Here is a 19,336-nt window from a genome sequence, read left to right on the forward strand (position 1 = left end):
CATTTTTTGCCCCTCTGCTAGTGATATCAGGGGCAAAATTATATTTCTTAGGGGCAGTTTTGCCCTTTGCCCTCGTGTATTTCCGACGCTGCACACACACACACATACACTCACTCAGTCTCCTGTTGTGTGCTCCACGTGTGACACACACACATATACATACACACACACACACACACACACACACACACACACACACACACACTCTCTCTCTCTCTCTCTCTCCTGTTGTGTGTTACACGTGTGCAAGGGAAACTCCAGACCTGACTCCTGGGGTTCAAATGAGAACGGCTTTAGTAGGATGAGAAATCTCCTTAGATGACTTTAGAAAGCCTGTCTGTTGATGTGATGCTGCTTCTGGCCTGTAGATGGCGCCACTGTGTTGAAGCAGAGGAAGAGCCCTACTGGAGAAAGCCATGCACAACAACGTGAGTGCACACACACACACGCACACACACACAGTGCACAACAACGTGAGTGCACACAACACACACACACACACACTGCACAATGATGACACGTGTGTGTGTGTTGCGGTATTGCGATGTTATTTTGTGATATTTGTGTGTGTTGCGGTATTGCAATGTTCTTTTGTGATATGTGTGTGTGTGTGTGTTGCGGAATGGCGATGTTCTGTTGTGATGTGTGTGTGTGTGTGTTGCAGTATTGCGATGTTCTGTTGTGATGCGTGTGTGTGTGTGTGTTGCAGTATTGCGATGTTCTGTTGTGATGTATGTGTGTGTATGTGTGTGTTGCAGTATTGCGATGTTCTGTTGTGATGTGTGTGTGTGTGTGTTGCAGTATTGCGCTTTGGTCATTTTAGAGGGTTACAGAAAATAATTTCAGACACTGAGTCAGTAACTAATGCAGAGACGCCTATATTGACTGCTATGTCTGCTTGACCGTTCCCCTCTTGTTCCTTGCCATTATTCACTGTTCGGTGGTTTTACATAGTGCCAGTTTGTGCGGTACTTGTGAAAACAATCGAGTCGTGATTTTGCTGGCGTGACTAATCGGTGTCTGTAGTCGTCAAGTCTGCCAAGTATCCCCTCTTTTTACAAACAAGGCCATAAGAAAGGACTGTGTGGAAAAACATAATCGCCTGTTGATTCACCATTGCCACCTTTTAGGATTTAATTCGTTCTGGCAAGGGGGCTCGACCATGGCTACCAATCAGTGACAGACAGTAATTTCAGATAAACTAATCTGAACTTTGCGGAGATTCAGTTTGACTCCCGCAGTCGTCGATGCCTTTAAAAGTCGAATTAGGAGTTGCCACATCATGCACTTTGTTTGGGGATGCTATCAATAAATCATCACAATATTGTAGAATACAAGAAGGTGCACACGAGTTAACAACACTAACAACTGACTTCAGCGACAATTTGATGAATATGGGGATGGATTCAGGAGTAAACGGCAAAGAATGATAAAACTGTTAGATATATCTAAGGCTGAAAACATAATATGGTGGGGTTCTAGACTCGTTAAAAGCGCGGAGGGGTCAGGGAAATGTGTGACGATCAACGTGTGGTTGGGGGATGGAGCTGGAGCGCTCACCGATGCCACGTTAGGGTTGCGTTTACCTATATGAAGGGGGAGGGCACGCGCAAAGAGGGGGGGGGGGGTCAATTTCATGTACATCCAGCAAAATCTTAGCTTCAATTTGATGGAGACTATCAATACCTATTATGGACCCCTCTTGGCAGGGTCCGGCCCAAAATTCCATAAATCGTGGGGAGATGGGGACTGAGTTGCTTTAACCTGGCCATTTAAATTGCGCAAATTGAGTGTTCGTCAATAACCGAGTGTTCATCACTAACCGATGGCTCGTTATCCACCAGAAAGCTGTCCTCCGAGGTGAGCTGGGATATGGGGACTAAAGAGTACTACCTCTGAAGCAGAGGCCACTGATTTTATGCTGGCTGATCTTTAACGTTCATAGCAGCAAAGAATTTGCGCATTTGTTCCATAAGCTTAGCATCCCTGTTAAAGCCCTGTCTACGGTTTGAATCACGCTTGTTATCCCGTCTGAATTTCTTAGTAGGACATTTGTCAGCCCAATGCCCATCCTTTTTGCATGCAAAGCAATGTCCTCGCTTAGGAGGGTTGCCATGCGATGTGTTACCTGCGGGAGTAGACATGGCAGAAGGGGCTGTTAAATTTGCATGGGGATTGGGGAAGTTACCTGTAGCACCATCAACCGCAGCTATGCATGTGGCCGACACCTTTTGATAGTGCCTTTTCTCAACTAAGCTGATAACACCTCGCTGGCCCCACTGTAGTGGTCTTAAGTTCAGAATTAAGCCCAGAAACTGCAGTATGAATCATCACATCAGAATCCAGGGTCACAGTCCAATCGCCCTTTACCTCACAGTAATGTCTATGGCGATCTTCAAAACGCTTAACATAATCAAAGAATGGTTCTTTCTCAGCATGCCTGACCGCATATGAATCAACAACGCTGGCAAGGCCATTTCCAGACAATTCTTGTATATTATCTTTGAAATCTTTAAGACAATGATGATATTTTGCAATAGACTGTGAGTAAGTGTTCACAGTTGGTTCGTGTCCCTGAAACAGTTGAACTGGAGCCATAGGGGGGTTCAAAATCTGCGGACCAGGAACAATGGGAGAGCAGAAACATTACGATAGATAGTGGCATGGGCAGGAGGCGGTGTAATGTCATTTTGCTTATCAATCAACAGAGCCTTTTGCTTTTGGTTCTTTAAACCAGACCACCAGTCCAAACTCTGTCCAATGCCCCACTCGCTACACCATCCATCTCTTTTCATTTTATCGCATCTTTTCAATTGGGTCTCCAGAACAAAGCGCGCCAAAGATACAGTAGTAACAGGAGCAGATTTTAACGCAGCCATATTAATTCAGACCAAGATTTTGCTTTGACCAGACAACAAAGTTAAACACAACACAGCACGCTTGAAACAGACCGCCAAAAGATTGATTCGCTATGGTCGTAGTAATAACAATATAGGTCAATTGTAAAGAACGGAACGTTTTCCTATGTGCAGAAAATAGTTTGGCAGATGAGAGCTCTCTATCACATTCGTACAGGTCCAACTTAGCTACCCCGTTTTGAGAGGTTTTTCGATGGGAGACTTATCTCTATTTGTATAGCGCGACAAAACGGAGCCCACCGAATCTCTCAGACACAGTTGTAGGTACACCTGGAATGGTCCATTGTGTTTGACTTTAATCAGAAACTTGCGTGCGATTTCACCCAGAAGTTACGTCAAGCTTTACCTGTAATAAAAAGGCAACCTGATGCGACTTTAACCACGCCCCCTTTAGCTTGAACAAAAGCAACGTCTTGTGAGACAAAGTAAGTTTAGCGAAAGCAGCTAACAATAGACCTGCTAGCTAACTCTACACAACGGGAACAAAAGGCAGACTGCAACGTTCTGAGCGATCAAATCCTCCGACCTAAACTGCAGGGAAACAGACATCACAGCAAGGACAACTTTCTCCATTTACGGACGGCATCATCTCTTCTCTGCCTCATCCACGTCGGACCAGCACAACACTTTTCCCAAAGGACTGGTAACTCTGACATTAACTGGGCATTTAGCTATCCTAGCTATTCACAACCTGGCTAAGCATAAGACTGTTTACATGCCATTGTTCATGTGTTTCATATGTTTTGTTCACTGAACGTAACTGTTTATTTTCATTGTTAGTTGGTAGTTGGCTTCGCCACACCATCTGGGTTATCGTTAGGATTGCTTCTCAGACACATCGGGTCTTGCATGCATCACTAACCATCTCCCTCTTCTAACATGGCATATAAATCGCGCACGATTACATATACATTGGCCTTCACATAACCACACACGCAAAGAGAATACTCGAACTTCGCGCTGCATATAGGCTCGCCCTTGTTCACATCACATGTATGTTCGCGTACGTGCACACACATGCACGCGGAACTACGGTTATCAAACAAAGGAACACACACATTCTTTCTGGCGCGCTCCTAACAGCGCAACCCCGAGCCCACCGGCTCACACACACACACACACACACACACACATCCCCACATTCCTTCAATTCATTAGTTAGTTACATTTAGCTAGATCACATATTGTGTGTTATTTTCTTATCATTGTGTAAATAAATACTTTGATTATATACGCTGGTTTATTTAATGTTGCACAAGAATGGACGTTGCCAACCTCTTCTATTCAGAATTCTAATGACCTTCAACCATACTATTAGTAAGGTAACTTTGGTTGTAGTTATTAATTTAATTATTAATCAGAGTTCCAAATTCATAGTATAATATATTTTATGAGACTGATATATTTAACGAGACTGATTTGTGGATTATTATTTTGACCACGTGGAGGACACTACACTTTGTGTGGCGCCCCCTAGGTGTTCAACTTAATTGATCTGCCTTTGTGTTGAATGGTTGATGCCTGTCCAATCGGGTGAGATTACCAACATATTGTTGCTGTTGCAAGGACAGCACCAGTGTGTCTTGGTGGCCCTTGCAAAGACGGTATCACAATTGACACACAATTGCACCCACATTCACCCGGCTCCTGCTCACAGGGTAAGTTACCTACATAGTCTGGTACTCCCATGTGAGGCTGGTACCAATTTCACCTACACAGTGTATAGTCTAGACACTAGCGCCTCCCAAATAAGACGTCTGCCGTAGTGCTTGTAAAACCACGCGTCTATAACGTTTAATGACAACGTCCGCCGCTGTGCTTGTAGAGCACGCGTCTATAGTGCTGAATAACAACGTCCGCCGCTGTGCTCGTAAAATCAAGCACGCGTCTATAACGTGGAATGAAAATTTTAGCGGGACTAAGCTTGGAACTCAGTGCCTTTGCGCCGTTCGCCGTAGCGCCGGATATGTAGAGAGTAAAATGTATCTTTCTCGACTTAATATATATCTATCTTCTCTGTCTCTCACTCTCAAACAATTTTCCGCACACAGAATTAGCGTAAATCGCTTACCTGTCCCGTTCACAATGCTTTAGCGTCGGCTCGGATCCCCTTGCTGTATTCGGATAGATGTAATATCTAATCCGGCTATCGAAGGACCATGTGATAGGAATTACCAGGCCGACACTCTTTTAGACAAAAGACCACGAGGCGAATAAAAGATTTCTGGAGGTGTATTTCAAGGTGCTCCTGCAGGGAGTCAATTCCAACATCAAGTAGAGGCAGGCAAAAGACTAAAGAGCTTCACAGGGTTACAGGTTAAATACTAGTCAGTCATGGGAGGTTACATGGGTCAGCATTGGTTTGTTACAGGTCAATGTGGGGAAGGGGGCATGTGAGTGGGAGGGGATCTTCCTATGGAGGAACACACACAGGCCCAAAATGGTGGACAATTGATGTGTATTCCTCCACCTGGGGCAGGGGGGATGTCTGCTAGGGGCTTTAAACAAAGGTGTACCAAGACTATCAATACACATGGCACACACACACACACACAGGAGAACATGCTTGCAATGCAATGTAAGTATATACACTGCTGTGCAAAAGTTTTAGGCAGGTGTGAAAAAATGCTGTAAACTAAGAATGCTTTGAAAAATATAAACAATAAATGTTTATTTTTATCAATTTACAAAATGCAAAGTGAGTGAACAAAAGAAAAATCTAAATCAAATCAATATTTGGTGTCACTACCCTTTGCCTTCAAACTAGCATCAATTCTTATTGGTACACTTGCACAAAGACAGGGATTTTATATGATTATAGTGCGGTGTAAGATCAACCAATTATACCAAACAGGTGCTAATGATCATCAATTTCACATGTAGGTTGAAACACAGTCAGTAACTGAGACAGAAACAGCTGTGTAGGAGGCTTAAAACTGGGTGAGGAAGAGCCAAACTCTGCTACCAAGGTGAGGTTGTAGAAGACAGTTTCATGTCAAAGGTCATACATGGCAAGACTGAGCACAACAACAAGACACAATGTAGTTATTCTGCATCAGCAAGGTCTCTCCCAGACAAAGATTTTCAAAGCAGACAGAACTGGCAGAAACCAGTGGTACCCAGGTACACACATCTACTGTCCGGAGAAGTCTGTGGTCTTCATGGAAGAGTTGCAGCCAAAAAGCTCTACCCCGACATGGAAACAAGGCCAAGTGACTCAACTAAGCACAAAAACATAGAAACATAGAAATATTTGGCTGTAGAAGAAGGCAGTTTGTTCGCCGAAGGGCTGGAGAGCGGTACAATAATGAGTGTCTGCAGGCAACAGTGAAGCATGGTGGAGGTTCCTTGCAAGTTTGGGGCTGCCTTTCTGCAAGTGGAGTTGGAGATTTGGTCAGGATTAATGGTGTCCTCAATGCTGAGAAATACAGGCAGATTCTTATCCATCATGCAATACCATCAGGGAGTCGTATGATTGGCACCAAATGTATTCTGCAGCAGTACAACAACCCCAAACATACAGCCAATGTCATTAAGAACTATCTTCAGCGTAAAGAAGAACAGAAATTCCTGGAAGTGATGGTATGGCCCCCACAGAGCCCTGATCTCAACATCATCGAGTCTGTCTGGGATTACATGAAGAGACAGAAGGATTTGAGGAAGCCTACATTCACAGAAGATCTGTGGTTAGTTCTCCAAGATGTTTGGAACAACTTACCAGCCGAGTTCCTTCAAAAACTAGTGCAAGTGTATCTGGAAGAATTGATGCTATTTTGAAGTCAAAGGGTGGTCACAACCAATATTGATTTAATTTAGATTTCTCTTCTGTTCATTCACTGCATTTTGTTAATTGATGAAGAATTGATGAAAGTAAACTGTTAACACCTCCATTTTTGAAAGCATTCTTAGTTTAGAGCATTTTTTCACACCTGCCTAAAACTTTTGCACAGTACTGTACATTAATGGTAATATCAATTTCCATCAGTATGGTTGGCCCGTTCGGTAATCCATCCCTGGGTAGACCTCTTCTTGAAGCACACATAATCAGTATCATTTCCTGATATTACCAGAAATCTCAACTTGCTTTTACATGCCTCCATTAATATAAGGTGCTTTGTGGATTTCAAGAAACCTTTGGATGATGAAAGCCTATTAGAAATCAAGAGTATGAGGGCAAGATGGCTTTATTTCCCTTGTATGATGTTTGAGGGCAAGAGGCTTTATTTCCCTTGTATGATGTTTGAGGGCAAGATGGATTCATTTCCCTTGTATGATGATGTTTGAGGGCAAGATGGCTTTATTTCCCTTGATGATGTTTGTTGACTTCTCACCTGGGTCCTTTGTTTTTGAGGCAAAGGTATTTCTTGAATAATTGTTCAATCGCATGTAGTATAGAGGAAGTCAATGTTTTTCCATCTATATGATCATCAATGAGTCAGCAACCAGATTGGGTCAAATCAAGGGTGATAATTGATTTCTTACTGATTGTTATGTCACCTTCGATTTTGAGTATTTTAGGCCAACTCTCTGTCCACATTTTCTGATTGAAGTTCTCACGCAAGGACAGGTATTAGACAAAACCAGATGAAGCAGTGCGGATTTCAACAGACTAGAGAGTATGCACAGCATGATTTTTTCAGACAACTTCAGTCCATTTTAGCATTCAGACAATTTGTTTTTCTGTCTTATCCAGAGTGATATTAATAAAAGAACCAAAACTCTGTTGTGATTCTAATGTGAACTTGTCACGGCGGCTGAGGCCGAGTAAAACAGGTTTGGTACCAAAGGCAGACACAGGCAACAAAGGATCTTCAAAAGGAGTATTTTAATAAACCTTTCAGCAGTATGAATGTCCTTCAAAAAACAGGCAGGAGATCCAACAGAAAAAACAGCAAAGCTCAGAAGATACAAAACATGGGGATCTCAACGAGGCGAGGCAGGCAGCATAAGACAGAAACATAAAACTCACAGGTCAGGGCTAGATGCACAGTCCAAAGCAGTCCAATAAAACCCACAAAGGGTTAAATCCAAAATCCAAAGGAACAGACAGGCAGGAAAAATGCAATAGGAAAAACGTGGCGAGAGGTGTCCAGGTAAGCAAAGAGATAATCCAGCACTGAATGTTCTTCAGAGCACGGTTTAACACAGGCACTGATGAGATCCAATTAGACACAGGTGTGTGACCAGGCACAGGGAAGAAACGAGGCTTCATTAGCAACAGGAGTGTTAGACCAGGCACCTGGAAGAGTCAGTGAGTTAAGCATGGCAAACCTGAAGCGGGGAGAGAGAGGGAGAGAGAGAGAGCGCGCACACACACAAGACATGGGGCACATGACATAGAAAACATGGATCTGGCTCAGATCGTGACAGAACTCATTTGTTTTCATGTACAGAAAGGTGAAATTGTTAAACACAGATATCTGTACAAGGAGATTTATCTCAAAGACTGTTATGCCATGCCATGTTTCAAAGTCACCAAGCTCAATTTGATCACACCACAGTCCACCGCTCCTCCTTAGACCAGGTGTAAATGACTGTGAAATCAGCAAAAGCCAAGTTATCTTCAATCAATCAATCAATTCAATCTTATATAGCGCTTCTCTATATACCCGAAGTCGCTTTACAGAGTCCAGAGTCCAGTCCAGTCATTCATACACAGTCATACCATATCTTTAGCTTAGAAACACGCGCTACTATATGTGTCATGTCCTGTCCATGTCATGTCTCCTCAGACAGTCCCTCTCTACCTTTAAGAAGCTTTTGAAGACCCAACTCTTCAGAGAGCACTTCCCGTCCTAACTGGCACTTCGACTTATATTTCTTATGTAAAGTAGTATTTATTGTTACACCAGGTTCTATTGCTCGTAGCTTGACTATTCTTTCCCTTGTACGTGGCTTTGGACAAAAGCGTCTGCTAAATGACTAAATGTAATGTAATGTAACAGCACTTACTATAGTACTGCAATTTTGGCCAGCTTTTACTTGAAGTTGTGTCACTTATGGTGCTTATTTAATCTGAGGTGTTTGCATTTACATTACATTACGAACCTGTAGCGTAACAATATGTCTAAATACATTACACTGTTGTCATGAATGAAGTGCTCAGGAGAGACCACTGACCACTAGAGACCACTGAAATAAGGTGGTTCGAAGTGTGCTTGTCCAGAAAAACTAAACATGTCAGCTCTCTCCCTTAATGGACTCCACATAGTTCTAGCATCAGACAGTGCTGTGCACTCAAGTTTCAACATCCGCTCTCCAACATGGTTGTCTGCTGTCATCGCCCAGGTGCATTTTGAGGAGCACAGCAAATTCCCCTGGAAAACAGGAAACATCACTCATCAGAAGATATGGGGCGTGTGAGGATGTGCTGTATCTTCCGGAGTTGTCTAGCAGTACTTTCACTGCTTTGGGAAAACACTGCATGAGGGTACAATAGATATTTAAGTAGTTGATAAATTAGGATTTTGTTTTACGCACAGTGGAGATCATTTTTAGGCAGCACCCATATATTCACTCTGAGTAATGTCTAGAAATCTTCCCTGTAATGCCAAACAGGCTCAGTTTTCACCACTAGCTGATTCCGGCACTTTCCCGGTCAATTCAACTGATAACCTCGACCCAAACTGCATCCAATGGAGACACTTCAGACCACCATAAACATTTGTGGGAGGGCAATGACAGACCATTACACTTTTGTTACACCATGATTAGATGTCATTTTTAGCAGTGATTATTTGATAATGACTTACTGAAAAGGGAAAATCTTTTATCATGAGCTTCTCTCTCTGCAATTCAGACATGATTACTGAGATTAGTCTAATTTGTCTAATTAGTTCAATTGTTTGAGGCATACCTTATAAATATTGTAGTGTGCAAGGGGGGTTGTGTGCTTCCATAATGTTGTATGTGTTATAGTTCCATAATTCTGTGCGTGTGTGTCTGAGAATGTCATTGTTTAATTCTGTGCTTGGTGTTCCATTTCTGAATGTAGCGTACTAGTGTTTTTAGCCTGTGTTAATGTTAGCGTGTATTTTTGTTATCCTGTTTGAGACTGTGTGCTACGCGTAATCAAGTGTATGTGTTCCCACCTCTTCCTAGTGTGTTGTGTTTGCAAAGAAGACTGTCTGCCTTCCCTGCCCTCTGTATCAGTCCTTAAAATACTTGTGGTTGCTTTCATAAATGGCCAAAGAGAAGTCTTCAGTTTGGTCCAACGCTACAATATAAATATGGTTTAGGTATTATTATTAATATTATTAGTAGAAGTATTCTGATAATTGACAGTTATACTTAAATTTAATTTTTATATTTTTTTATGAATTGAATTGCATCACGCTTTTCTCATTGATGTATTTACTCTTTTTTGTCTAATGTTTTGTAAAGTCACTTTGGACAAAAGAGTCTATATATCTTCACTATATAACAGTACACTGAGATAGTACCTAGTTTGAGACTGATTTGTTTATTTGTTCTGAAAGGACATTTCATGCACTCCTCTGTAACAGCAGATGACAGCACCTTATCTCCGTGAACTGGCAGGTGGTCACCCCCTCCCCCGTGCAGAGGATATCTTGACATTGCACTATGGCCAGTGTATGCATCACGTTGCTAGGCAGCCAGCGTATGCATCACGTTGCTAGGCAGCCAGCGTATGCAAACATCACTAAAACAGATGTAGATCACGTTGGACCAGAGATGATGCTGCTGGAACCAGTCCTGTCAAATGCTGATCCACTGATCCATTAGTGCCATTTTGTGCCACTGTAGTGAATATGTTCATGAGGCTCAGCACGTGGTGCCCTGCATCTTTACCAAAGGGAACACAGCACTGTAATGTGTCGGGATAAGGCCGGGCTATTGAAGCTGTCAGAAAAAAATAGAAAAGAATAAAATAAATAAAATTGCTGACATCTTTTCTTACTGGACCTTTCCCACATCAGGTGGGTTTTTAGAGGGCACTCAAAGCTCTCACTTCTGGAGTGATGGATGTGTGATTGCACTATCCTTGAGTTGAGATGCACTATCCTTGAGTTGAGATGCACTATCCTTGAGTTGAGATGCACTATCCTTGAGTTGATCTGCACTATCCTTGAGTTGAGATGCACTATCCTTGAGTTGATCTGCACTATCCTTGAGTTGATCTGCACTATCCTTGAGTTGAGATGCACTATCCTTGAGTTGAGATGCACTATCCTTGAGTTGAGATGCACTATCCTTGAGTTGATCTGCACTATCCTTGAGTTGATCTGCACTATCCTTGAGTTGATCTGCACTATCCTTGAGTTGAGATGCACTATCCTTGAGTTGAGATGCACTATCCTTGAGTTGATCTGCACTATCCTTGAGTTGATCTGCACTATCCTTGAGTTGATCTGCACTATCCTTGAGTTGAGATGCACTATCCTTGAGTTGAGATGCACTATCCTTGAGTTGATCTGCACTATCCTTGAGTTGAGATGCACTATCCTTGAGTTGAGATGCACTATCCTTGAGTTGATCTGCACTATCCTTGAGTTGAGATGCACTATCCTTGAGTTGAGATGCACTATCCTTGAGTTGATCTGCACTATCCTTGAGTTGATCTGCACTATCCTTGAGTTGAGATGCACTATCCTTGAGTTGATCTGCACTATCCTTGAGTTGATCTGCACTATCCTTGAGTTGAGATGCACTATCCTTGAGTTGAGTTGCACTATCCTTGAAAGTCTTTCAAAGAAAATCCAGACCTGTATTTGAAAACATTGGTAGTGTTGTTAATAATAAAATAAAATAAAAATGGAATTTCCCTAATGTCTAATTTTGTCTTAATGTCTCCAAAGGGGATCTGTTTTCAAGTCAGGGGAAACACTATTTCCTTCTAGACAGTACTAGGCTGTGATATTTATATCATTAATGATGTGGTGTCAACAAGTACACTTCAAATAAAATCTTCTGCCCAGATGCCATGGTAGCTATATTGTAGACCCATTATTTTAAAGACGCGCAAACGGGCATGTAACATGCAGTAACATGCAACATACAGAAACACTTGACCACAAAAACCAGTAATTCTGTAATGTGTAATTCAAACATTGCTCTTGATCCAAATGGACAGACAACACTTTTTTAAAGCCTTGTTAACAAAATGTATACAGCCAATATTGAAATTGACAGTTAGCCTATACATAGGTCAAATATATGATGTCATACAGGATACCCTGAGAGGACAGCTGCTGCTTGACCCCAATGTTGCAATATGTTGTCATGAGGCCGACCTACCCAGTCAGAGTATGTGTTGCTGATGCAGAGAAATCAGTAGTCTAAGTACAGTAGAAAATACATCATTTCATTCTGAGGTAATACCAAGACTTCCACTTGCTGAAAATAATATCAGTTTGAGCAGTAGCACTCTACAGGTACATATTTGCCTTCAAAACTAAAAAACTTGGGAATGAACCATGGGGATATGAAACTATGTCTCTGGGAAATCCATGGATATGAAGTTGGAAAGTTGGCGTTGCAAATCAGAGTTAATAATATGACAATAATCAACAATCCAATGATCATTCTCCGACTGAGTCTCCACCTATCTTTGGTATCAGAAAAATAGCAACAAGACATGGCTGAAGATTGGATTGCAAATGGCATTCCTAAGGTCATGATGTGTTCTGATGATGTGACTCAACAGGTAGGGAGGGACAACTCCTAGAGTGCGCTGGACGGCAGAATGTGTGCACAGATGCATGAGGTGAACAGCCAGAGGCCCCACCGAGGACAGGAAGTGATCATAGCGTGTAGTGGTGTAGCAGACTCATAGCAGTGATGTGAGAGGGTGAGCCACGCATAGGCCAAGGCTGTGAGGACGCTGTCTGAAGAAGGATGGAGCTAAGTTCCAGCCACAGCAATGTGCATGTCCACTGTCTGCATTGGTATCCTGGCTAGGTGTCAGCTTTAAGCCATGTTAATAAACACTTTTAAATCCTTTCTTCTGGTTTAACTACTAGTTCTTCTGTGCCTTGGCATTTCAGATAAGGCTATGGATTTCGTTCTACTTTATTTTTCTTTCTACAGCTTTTATTCAGTGGCCACTCCCTTGATTTTACTTGTTCACCACTGGAAATTCTAGTGCTATCTACCTAGCAATAATCATTTGTTTTTATTGGCGAAAAACAAAGAAATTATTCACGTAATTTGTTCACATTATTTATAAAATGTGCAAATGAATTATGCAATGGTACTGCAATTGTAAAAGGGTTATTAAATGTGCAGTATTGGTGAGAACCCATTTGACTTTCCAGAGGAATCATGGGATGAAAGAACAGAATTACACTGGTATTAAACTGGCACTGTAATATTAAAAGTACTAGATGAATACATTAAATACAAATAAACTAATAAATAACCCCTGTTCATGTGGGTTTTAATGACAGATTAACATGTAAAACAAACAAATAAACATATGAGTGAGCACATTGATTAGACATAGGCACATACAGTCCTCCAAGAGGTCAAATGAATCAAGTGGTATTAATAGTTTTCAGATTCAGAATGTGTCTTTGCTCTTTGAATTCACTGAAAACAGTATGTCAATGTCATCGTACTATAGCGTTATTCCTCTATGGATTTCTTTATGCGTGTGTGTTATTGCATCTGTATGTACTGTATGTTCAACAGAGAGAGCCAGAGGTCAAGTCCTCTGAGAGGTCAAATGAATCAAGTGGTATGAGTAGTTTCGAGATCCAGAATGTGCCTTTGTTAGATGCTTTGGACTGCAGTCCGTGCCCTTTACTACCACAATGTTGACCAAAGAAGGAATTCACTGAAAAAAGGAGAAAAGGAGACTGAAGGTTTCTGTCCTTCAAGTAATGGCAAGGACATTCTTCTGAGCACGGCTCAGCTCTTAGAGTATGTCAGTATCACCCTACTATTGCGAACTTCCAGTATGGATTTATTTCCGCGCGTGTGTGTCATTGCATCTGTGTGTGTGTGTGTCTGTGCATATCTGTGTGTGTGTGTGTTCAACATAGAGATCCAGAGATCAAGACTAACAGAAACAGTAGGGAATGAGGTTCAATTTGTGGAGTTTTTGAAAAGCTTCCTATAGTCATTAGTTTCTGAGTCATAGCTGTTGGTATGGGTAAGACCATATCAGATGTCACGTACAGAAAAGGCTTAACCCTGGGCATAAACTACCTCCAGCTCTCAGTCAAATTTCATATTTAATGCATGTCTACTCTGTAACGTGACCACCAGTTCTGTCGCATCACTTGACTGAAGCCCAGAAAGTCTGGAAATCATACGCGATCCAGGGCAAATCCCTCCATTTTAATATCCGTTCAGTATTCATTATTATCTTGCTTGCTATAGCCAGACAAGAATAAAGAAAGTGCTTTACCATTAAGCAAGGTAATGGCTGTTTGGCTCTCCTTTGACTGTACAAATAGGCTTTCCAAAGCTGTCAGCTTCTGCCAACACACTCAACTTTTCAACTGTGCATGTGAAATCTGTATGCTTGATGAATCGAATCCTCACTAACACCTATTCACTTGGGCTGATTATTCTCCAGCCTCTTGAGAGTACTACATCAGTCCTGTGTCACTGGAATAGAGGATTGGGACAACATGGGTGTTGCGCCTGTAACTCACGGCCTGGTGGTTGCGTAGGTTCCAGCATATATGTATCAGTCAGTCCAAGAACTCGCACACCATTAAATGCCCATGTAGCAGACTTCAAAGACATCAAGAGAAAAAGGTTACAGAGTGCTACCCAGTGAAAAACGTTTTTGGTCACATTCAGAGCATCCTGACTGACTAAAAAAAGGAGCCATAAGAAAATGCTCTTCTGACAACAGAGTTTCATAACAGCAAACACCATTTATTTCTAAGTAAAGTGAATGAAGAATTTATGAATTAAGAATTAACTTTGACACGAATGCTGACACAATATTCATCACAAGATCAGTACATTACCAGGCAGTTTGAGTTACCGAGTTGAGCCCAAAATAAAAAAAATCCTCCAGTGTAGTATTGCACACTTCTCAATGTGGATACGATACGAACACTACTGTGCATTAACACTTTGCGTTGTTGAATGCACACACACACATCTGTAGATTTTCTGTAACACAGCTTAGAAGAAACCTTATATGCAGTATTAGAATGACTTCTACCCTTTACCTACCGCTATACATAGCAGTTACTCACTGGATTTCGCTTAACATAGAGACGTATAAAATGCAAACCTTGGGCCAAGCTTTGACCATACAATTTAAATAATTCAAAATACATGACAGAACATAACAGCATTATCATGTTCAATAGTTCAGTTAGCTGATGCTCAGTCTAAGGAATTTAAACGGAACACAAATATGTGCTCTGAGGTAGTCCCTTAACACATTACTTACTCGCCTATTTTTAGATGAATCACAGGTAGAAAAAAGAACATACAGTAGATCATACCCACAAAAAATGATGATGCAAAGGTATCCTTTCCACTTAACTGTTAACTAAAACAGTTCAATAAGCTGACCGGTTACATCCTCCGTTCCTTACCATCCTATTTTCATCCACATTCAGCTAGTTTTCAGAGAGTTCAAATGGCTCAATTAACAAAGTTGGAAATGCCTTGGTTTCATAATTTAAACCATGTATTTCAAGAATATACATATATTGAAAAAAATGACTTTATCACACTGATTCTGAATGAATAATACATAGAAATATGAGACAAACGATATTGTATATGTTTATGTAAAACATGTAATACTTCACATGCATGTGTACGCATGTATTACATGATCACCAAATGATTGCTCAAGGTATGATTATTATTCTGTACGTACTGAAATCCTTGACAGAACAATGTCCTGTAAATTGTACTCCAAACAAACACATATGAGTCAGTGATCAGGACGCAACATGCATGGTGATGCGTGGTCATTAGAGCTGCCGTTGGCCTCACTAGGCAAGGACACATTTATCTGTGGAAACAGCTTCCCCTGTGCTTGGTCAGTCTCCCTGTGTCTTCCTGTTTTTCTGCACGGCAACAGTGCTTAAAAGCGTAATGGTCAGTGCACAGTCACTGTAACCAGAACCTTGTATCAGGGTGTGTAGCCACTGACAGACAGACACTGTGAAAGTATTATATTCACCATAGCTATGGTTTGTGCACTGATGTCTACTACAGTCACCCTGACTGACATATTGGTTGTTCAGTTCACAGCCATTGTCACTGGCAGCATGTGGTTGAGCAGCTGATCCCCGGAGAAATGATCCCTGTCCAGGGCGCCCTCTCGCATGTTGAGGCTGCCATCCCCTGTGCCTGGCTCCACCCTCAGGCTGCGCTTTGGCGGGTGCAGGGCTTCCAGGAGCTGCCGTTTGAATGTGTCGCTCAGGATGATGTAGAGGAACGGGTTGATGCAGCTGTTGGCGTAGCCCAAGCTGATGGCCACTTTGTAGGTGTAGAGGAACGCGACGCTGGGCCTCTGGACACCTAGGTGGGCCAGCTGCAGGATGTAGTAGGGTGCCCAGCACACAAAAAAGGCCAGGCAGATGGCCACGGCCATGCGGGTCACCTTACGGGTGCGGATGCGCAGGCTGTGCTGGGGCAGCGGCCCCACAGTGGAGGCCATGCTCTGGAGGATCTTGAAGAACACCACGCAGATGATCGACAGCGGCAGGGCAAAGGCCAGCACAAACTGGTACAGCGTGTACCAGTAGGTGTCTCTGGCCGGGTCGGGCAGGAGCAGAGCGCAGCCCACCGATCTATCCCGCAGGGGCATGAGGCCAGCGTACATCCAGACAGGAGTGATGGACAGCAGGGAGAGAATCCACACAAGTATCACCGCAGCCACCGCCACCTGAGGTGTCCGGATATGGTTGAAGCGGATGGGGTGCACAGTGGCTAGGTAGCGGTCCAGCGTCATGACTGTGAGGATGTAGGTGCTAACGATCTGGCTGTTGGAGTCCAGTGCTGTGATGACTGTGCACATGGTGGCCCCAAAACACCAGGAGCCAATGCCCAGCAGCTGGTGAATGAGGAAAGGCATGCCCAGGAGGAAGAGCAGGTCCACCACTGACAAGCTGAAGATAAAGATATCCGGTACGGTCTGCTGTGCACAGAACTGGCTTCTTTTCACTATGGTGTATATCACAATGCAGTTTCCGACAATACCGACCAGACAGATGGCCCCATAGAGGCTGGGCATTACTGCACTGTGATAACTCCTGTCTATCTCTGCATGAAAGGAATGAAAAGAACATTTGGTCCATGTTCAGGTGTGTTTTCTCCACACAACAATGAAGGTCAACACTGAACTAGTCTCAGGGGCCCAGACTTGACTTCATTAACATGACATGTCTGGAGAAATGTCTGGAGACAACTAGTCTACACTTTGTTAGGGATTTGTGTCAAAAGGGAACACAAACAGTAGGCTTCACCCCTTTTTGTCGTTTTTTTGTTGATGTTTATTGTATTGAAATTTGACAAATGCATTAATCACCTTTGCTGTTTACTGGTTGAATCTACACCATCAGACATTAAGCCGTTTTTGTTTATAACTAGCGAGTTAACTAGCAAACAACCAACAGATCCCTTGCAAATACCAACAACAGCACAGCTGGGACTGAAAAAAAGTCACCTCATGCAGCTTGCCAACTGTTCTAACGCACTTTACTTTTTTACTATGTTTTTTTATAATGCACTTTGCCTTTTTAAAATCTCTTATTTTTCTATGTTATTTTATCTGCTAATTTATAACGCACTTTGAATTGTGCTATATAAATAAACTTGCCTTGCCTAATGAATTAGGACTTTTATAACAACGTTAATAACAAAACCTCCCTTAGGCAGACAGAAGAATTATTGTTATTATTAGTAGTAGTAGAAGTAGTAGTAGTAGTAGTAGTAACCTAGTAGTATTAGTAGCCTATCACTAACCATCAATACTCTGATAGGTTAATGTATGCAGTTTTATAATGTTGGCTATAGGTTTACTCATTTTCAAATTTTCCAACACATTACACATCTGACAACCCCTGTAAACATTCATACAGAATGTTGTAAATCTAAGAATTGGGTTTAAGTTATCTTTTACCTGACTGTGCGTCCTCGGTTTCATTGTCCTTTCCGTATGAGCTGTATGAGATGTCTAAATCCATGATAACTGGCTTTGGGGAGATGACAGGAATTTTCTTTTCACACAAGCCACATTGATAAAACAAAACAGTAAAATAAATATTTGACATAATGTTAAAACCGGTAACCATTTTGAGCAAATCCATACGTACAAAGTCGTGTACACTGCTTACTATTGAATGCATCACTCACCTATATAACCTGTCTCCCCAACTGTAGGTGATTCATTCCGACAGCGATTTTAAAAATTCCCGTTTGAACTTCCCAATACTTTCCCCGTGTTTGTCTCATGGCTCCATTTAGGCTATAATCTATGAATCTGACGTGATCCTTTTTGAAACAACACAGCACTGGATCTTGTAGTAGCCTACCGTCGAGAGATAACCAACTGACAGACGGGTGCTGGTGGAACGATTTACTATCCAAGATGATTAATATTTCTTAGCCTACGTCACGTAGAAGGCTGCGTGGACTGTCTCCCTTTGCCATATGTAATACAATGGGAACTTGGTGACATCTAGTGACGCCATAGCAACATTCCTCAAACAGTTGTGCAATTCGTGTCATTTCTGTTGCCAAAAACGCAACTATACACTGGCATGAAGAATACACCTACAATGTCCCACAAGATTAATATTCATTGAACATCTGGAGAACGTCTTTTTCACTCTTCCTTATTGTCATAACACATTTAATTGTTTGCTACCAGGTCTGTAATTATGTTAATAATGTTTGTTTTGACCTATCACAATATTCGGCTCAAATTAGTCTAGAGAAGCCAATGACCAGACTAGGTGACTAGATCAGATCATCCACAAACATGAAAAACGTCAAAGGTGGAGGTGCGTGTTTTAATCCAGAAGATGTCGCCCTTTCCTAGCCTTCAATATTTGGGTATTGGCAATGGGGAATCAATTTCTTACATGTTTAATTATAAGGCCAACTATGGTTTGAACAGGGGTAAGCTTTCACATTTATATATATGTATTCAATTTTAGCTATAGCTTAATCAGACACGAAAAAAGACTGAACAGTGGGTTTGATTTTTTGTTTTTTGAAGTCAAATTTGCGTCATGTACATGTAGGTTGATCAAATGATTAGGCCTACATGGAAGGCGAACATAATGTATAAATACATACAATACATATACATAAATCAATGTTGTCTATGTGGTTGGATACAACTGTAACGGATTTTTACTAAACATCTGCAAGGAACCGGAAATTGTGGAGTCATCTGCCCATGCATCCAAGCTCCGAGACTTCCTCGCTGTGTCAAATTAAAACTCAAAGCAGACCCAAGA

The 19,336-nt window shown here is 41.9% G+C and overlaps 1 protein-coding gene across 1 annotated transcript; it reads right to left on the reverse strand.

The window, feature by feature from the left end:
* Nucleotides 1-16,107: 16,107 nt before the first annotated feature.
* On the reverse strand, nucleotides 16,108-18,451 carry LOC105891431 (melanin-concentrating hormone receptor 1-like). Its single transcript, XM_012817608.2, has 3 exons — nucleotides 18,225-18,451; nucleotides 17,992-18,064; nucleotides 16,108-17,132 (listed from the first exon to the last, which is right to left on the reverse strand). Exons 2-3 carry the CDS (start codon nucleotides 18,053-18,055, stop codon nucleotides 16,108-16,110), a joined length of 1,089 nt encoding a protein of 362 aa, XP_012673062.1. The 5' UTR covers nucleotides 18,056-18,064; nucleotides 18,225-18,451.
* Between the last annotated feature and the right edge of the window lie 885 nt (nucleotides 18,452-19,336).

This window comes from Clupea harengus, chromosome 1 (assembly GCF_900700415.2).
Source record: "Clupea harengus chromosome 1, Ch_v2.0.2, whole genome shotgun sequence".
Taxonomy (NCBI): domain Eukaryota; kingdom Metazoa; phylum Chordata; class Actinopteri; order Clupeiformes; family Clupeidae; genus Clupea; species Clupea harengus.

Bases quoted from the DNA above. Each gene is read 5' to 3' on its own strand.
- LOC105891431 (XM_012817608.2), bottom strand. From the start codon at position 18,055: ATGGATTTAGACATCTCATACAGCTCATACGGAAAGGACAATGAAACC. The intron at 17,133-17,991 runs GTAAAAGATAAC...CCTTTCATGCAG, and splicing joins AACCGAGGACGCACAGTCAG to AGATAGACAGGAGTTATCAC.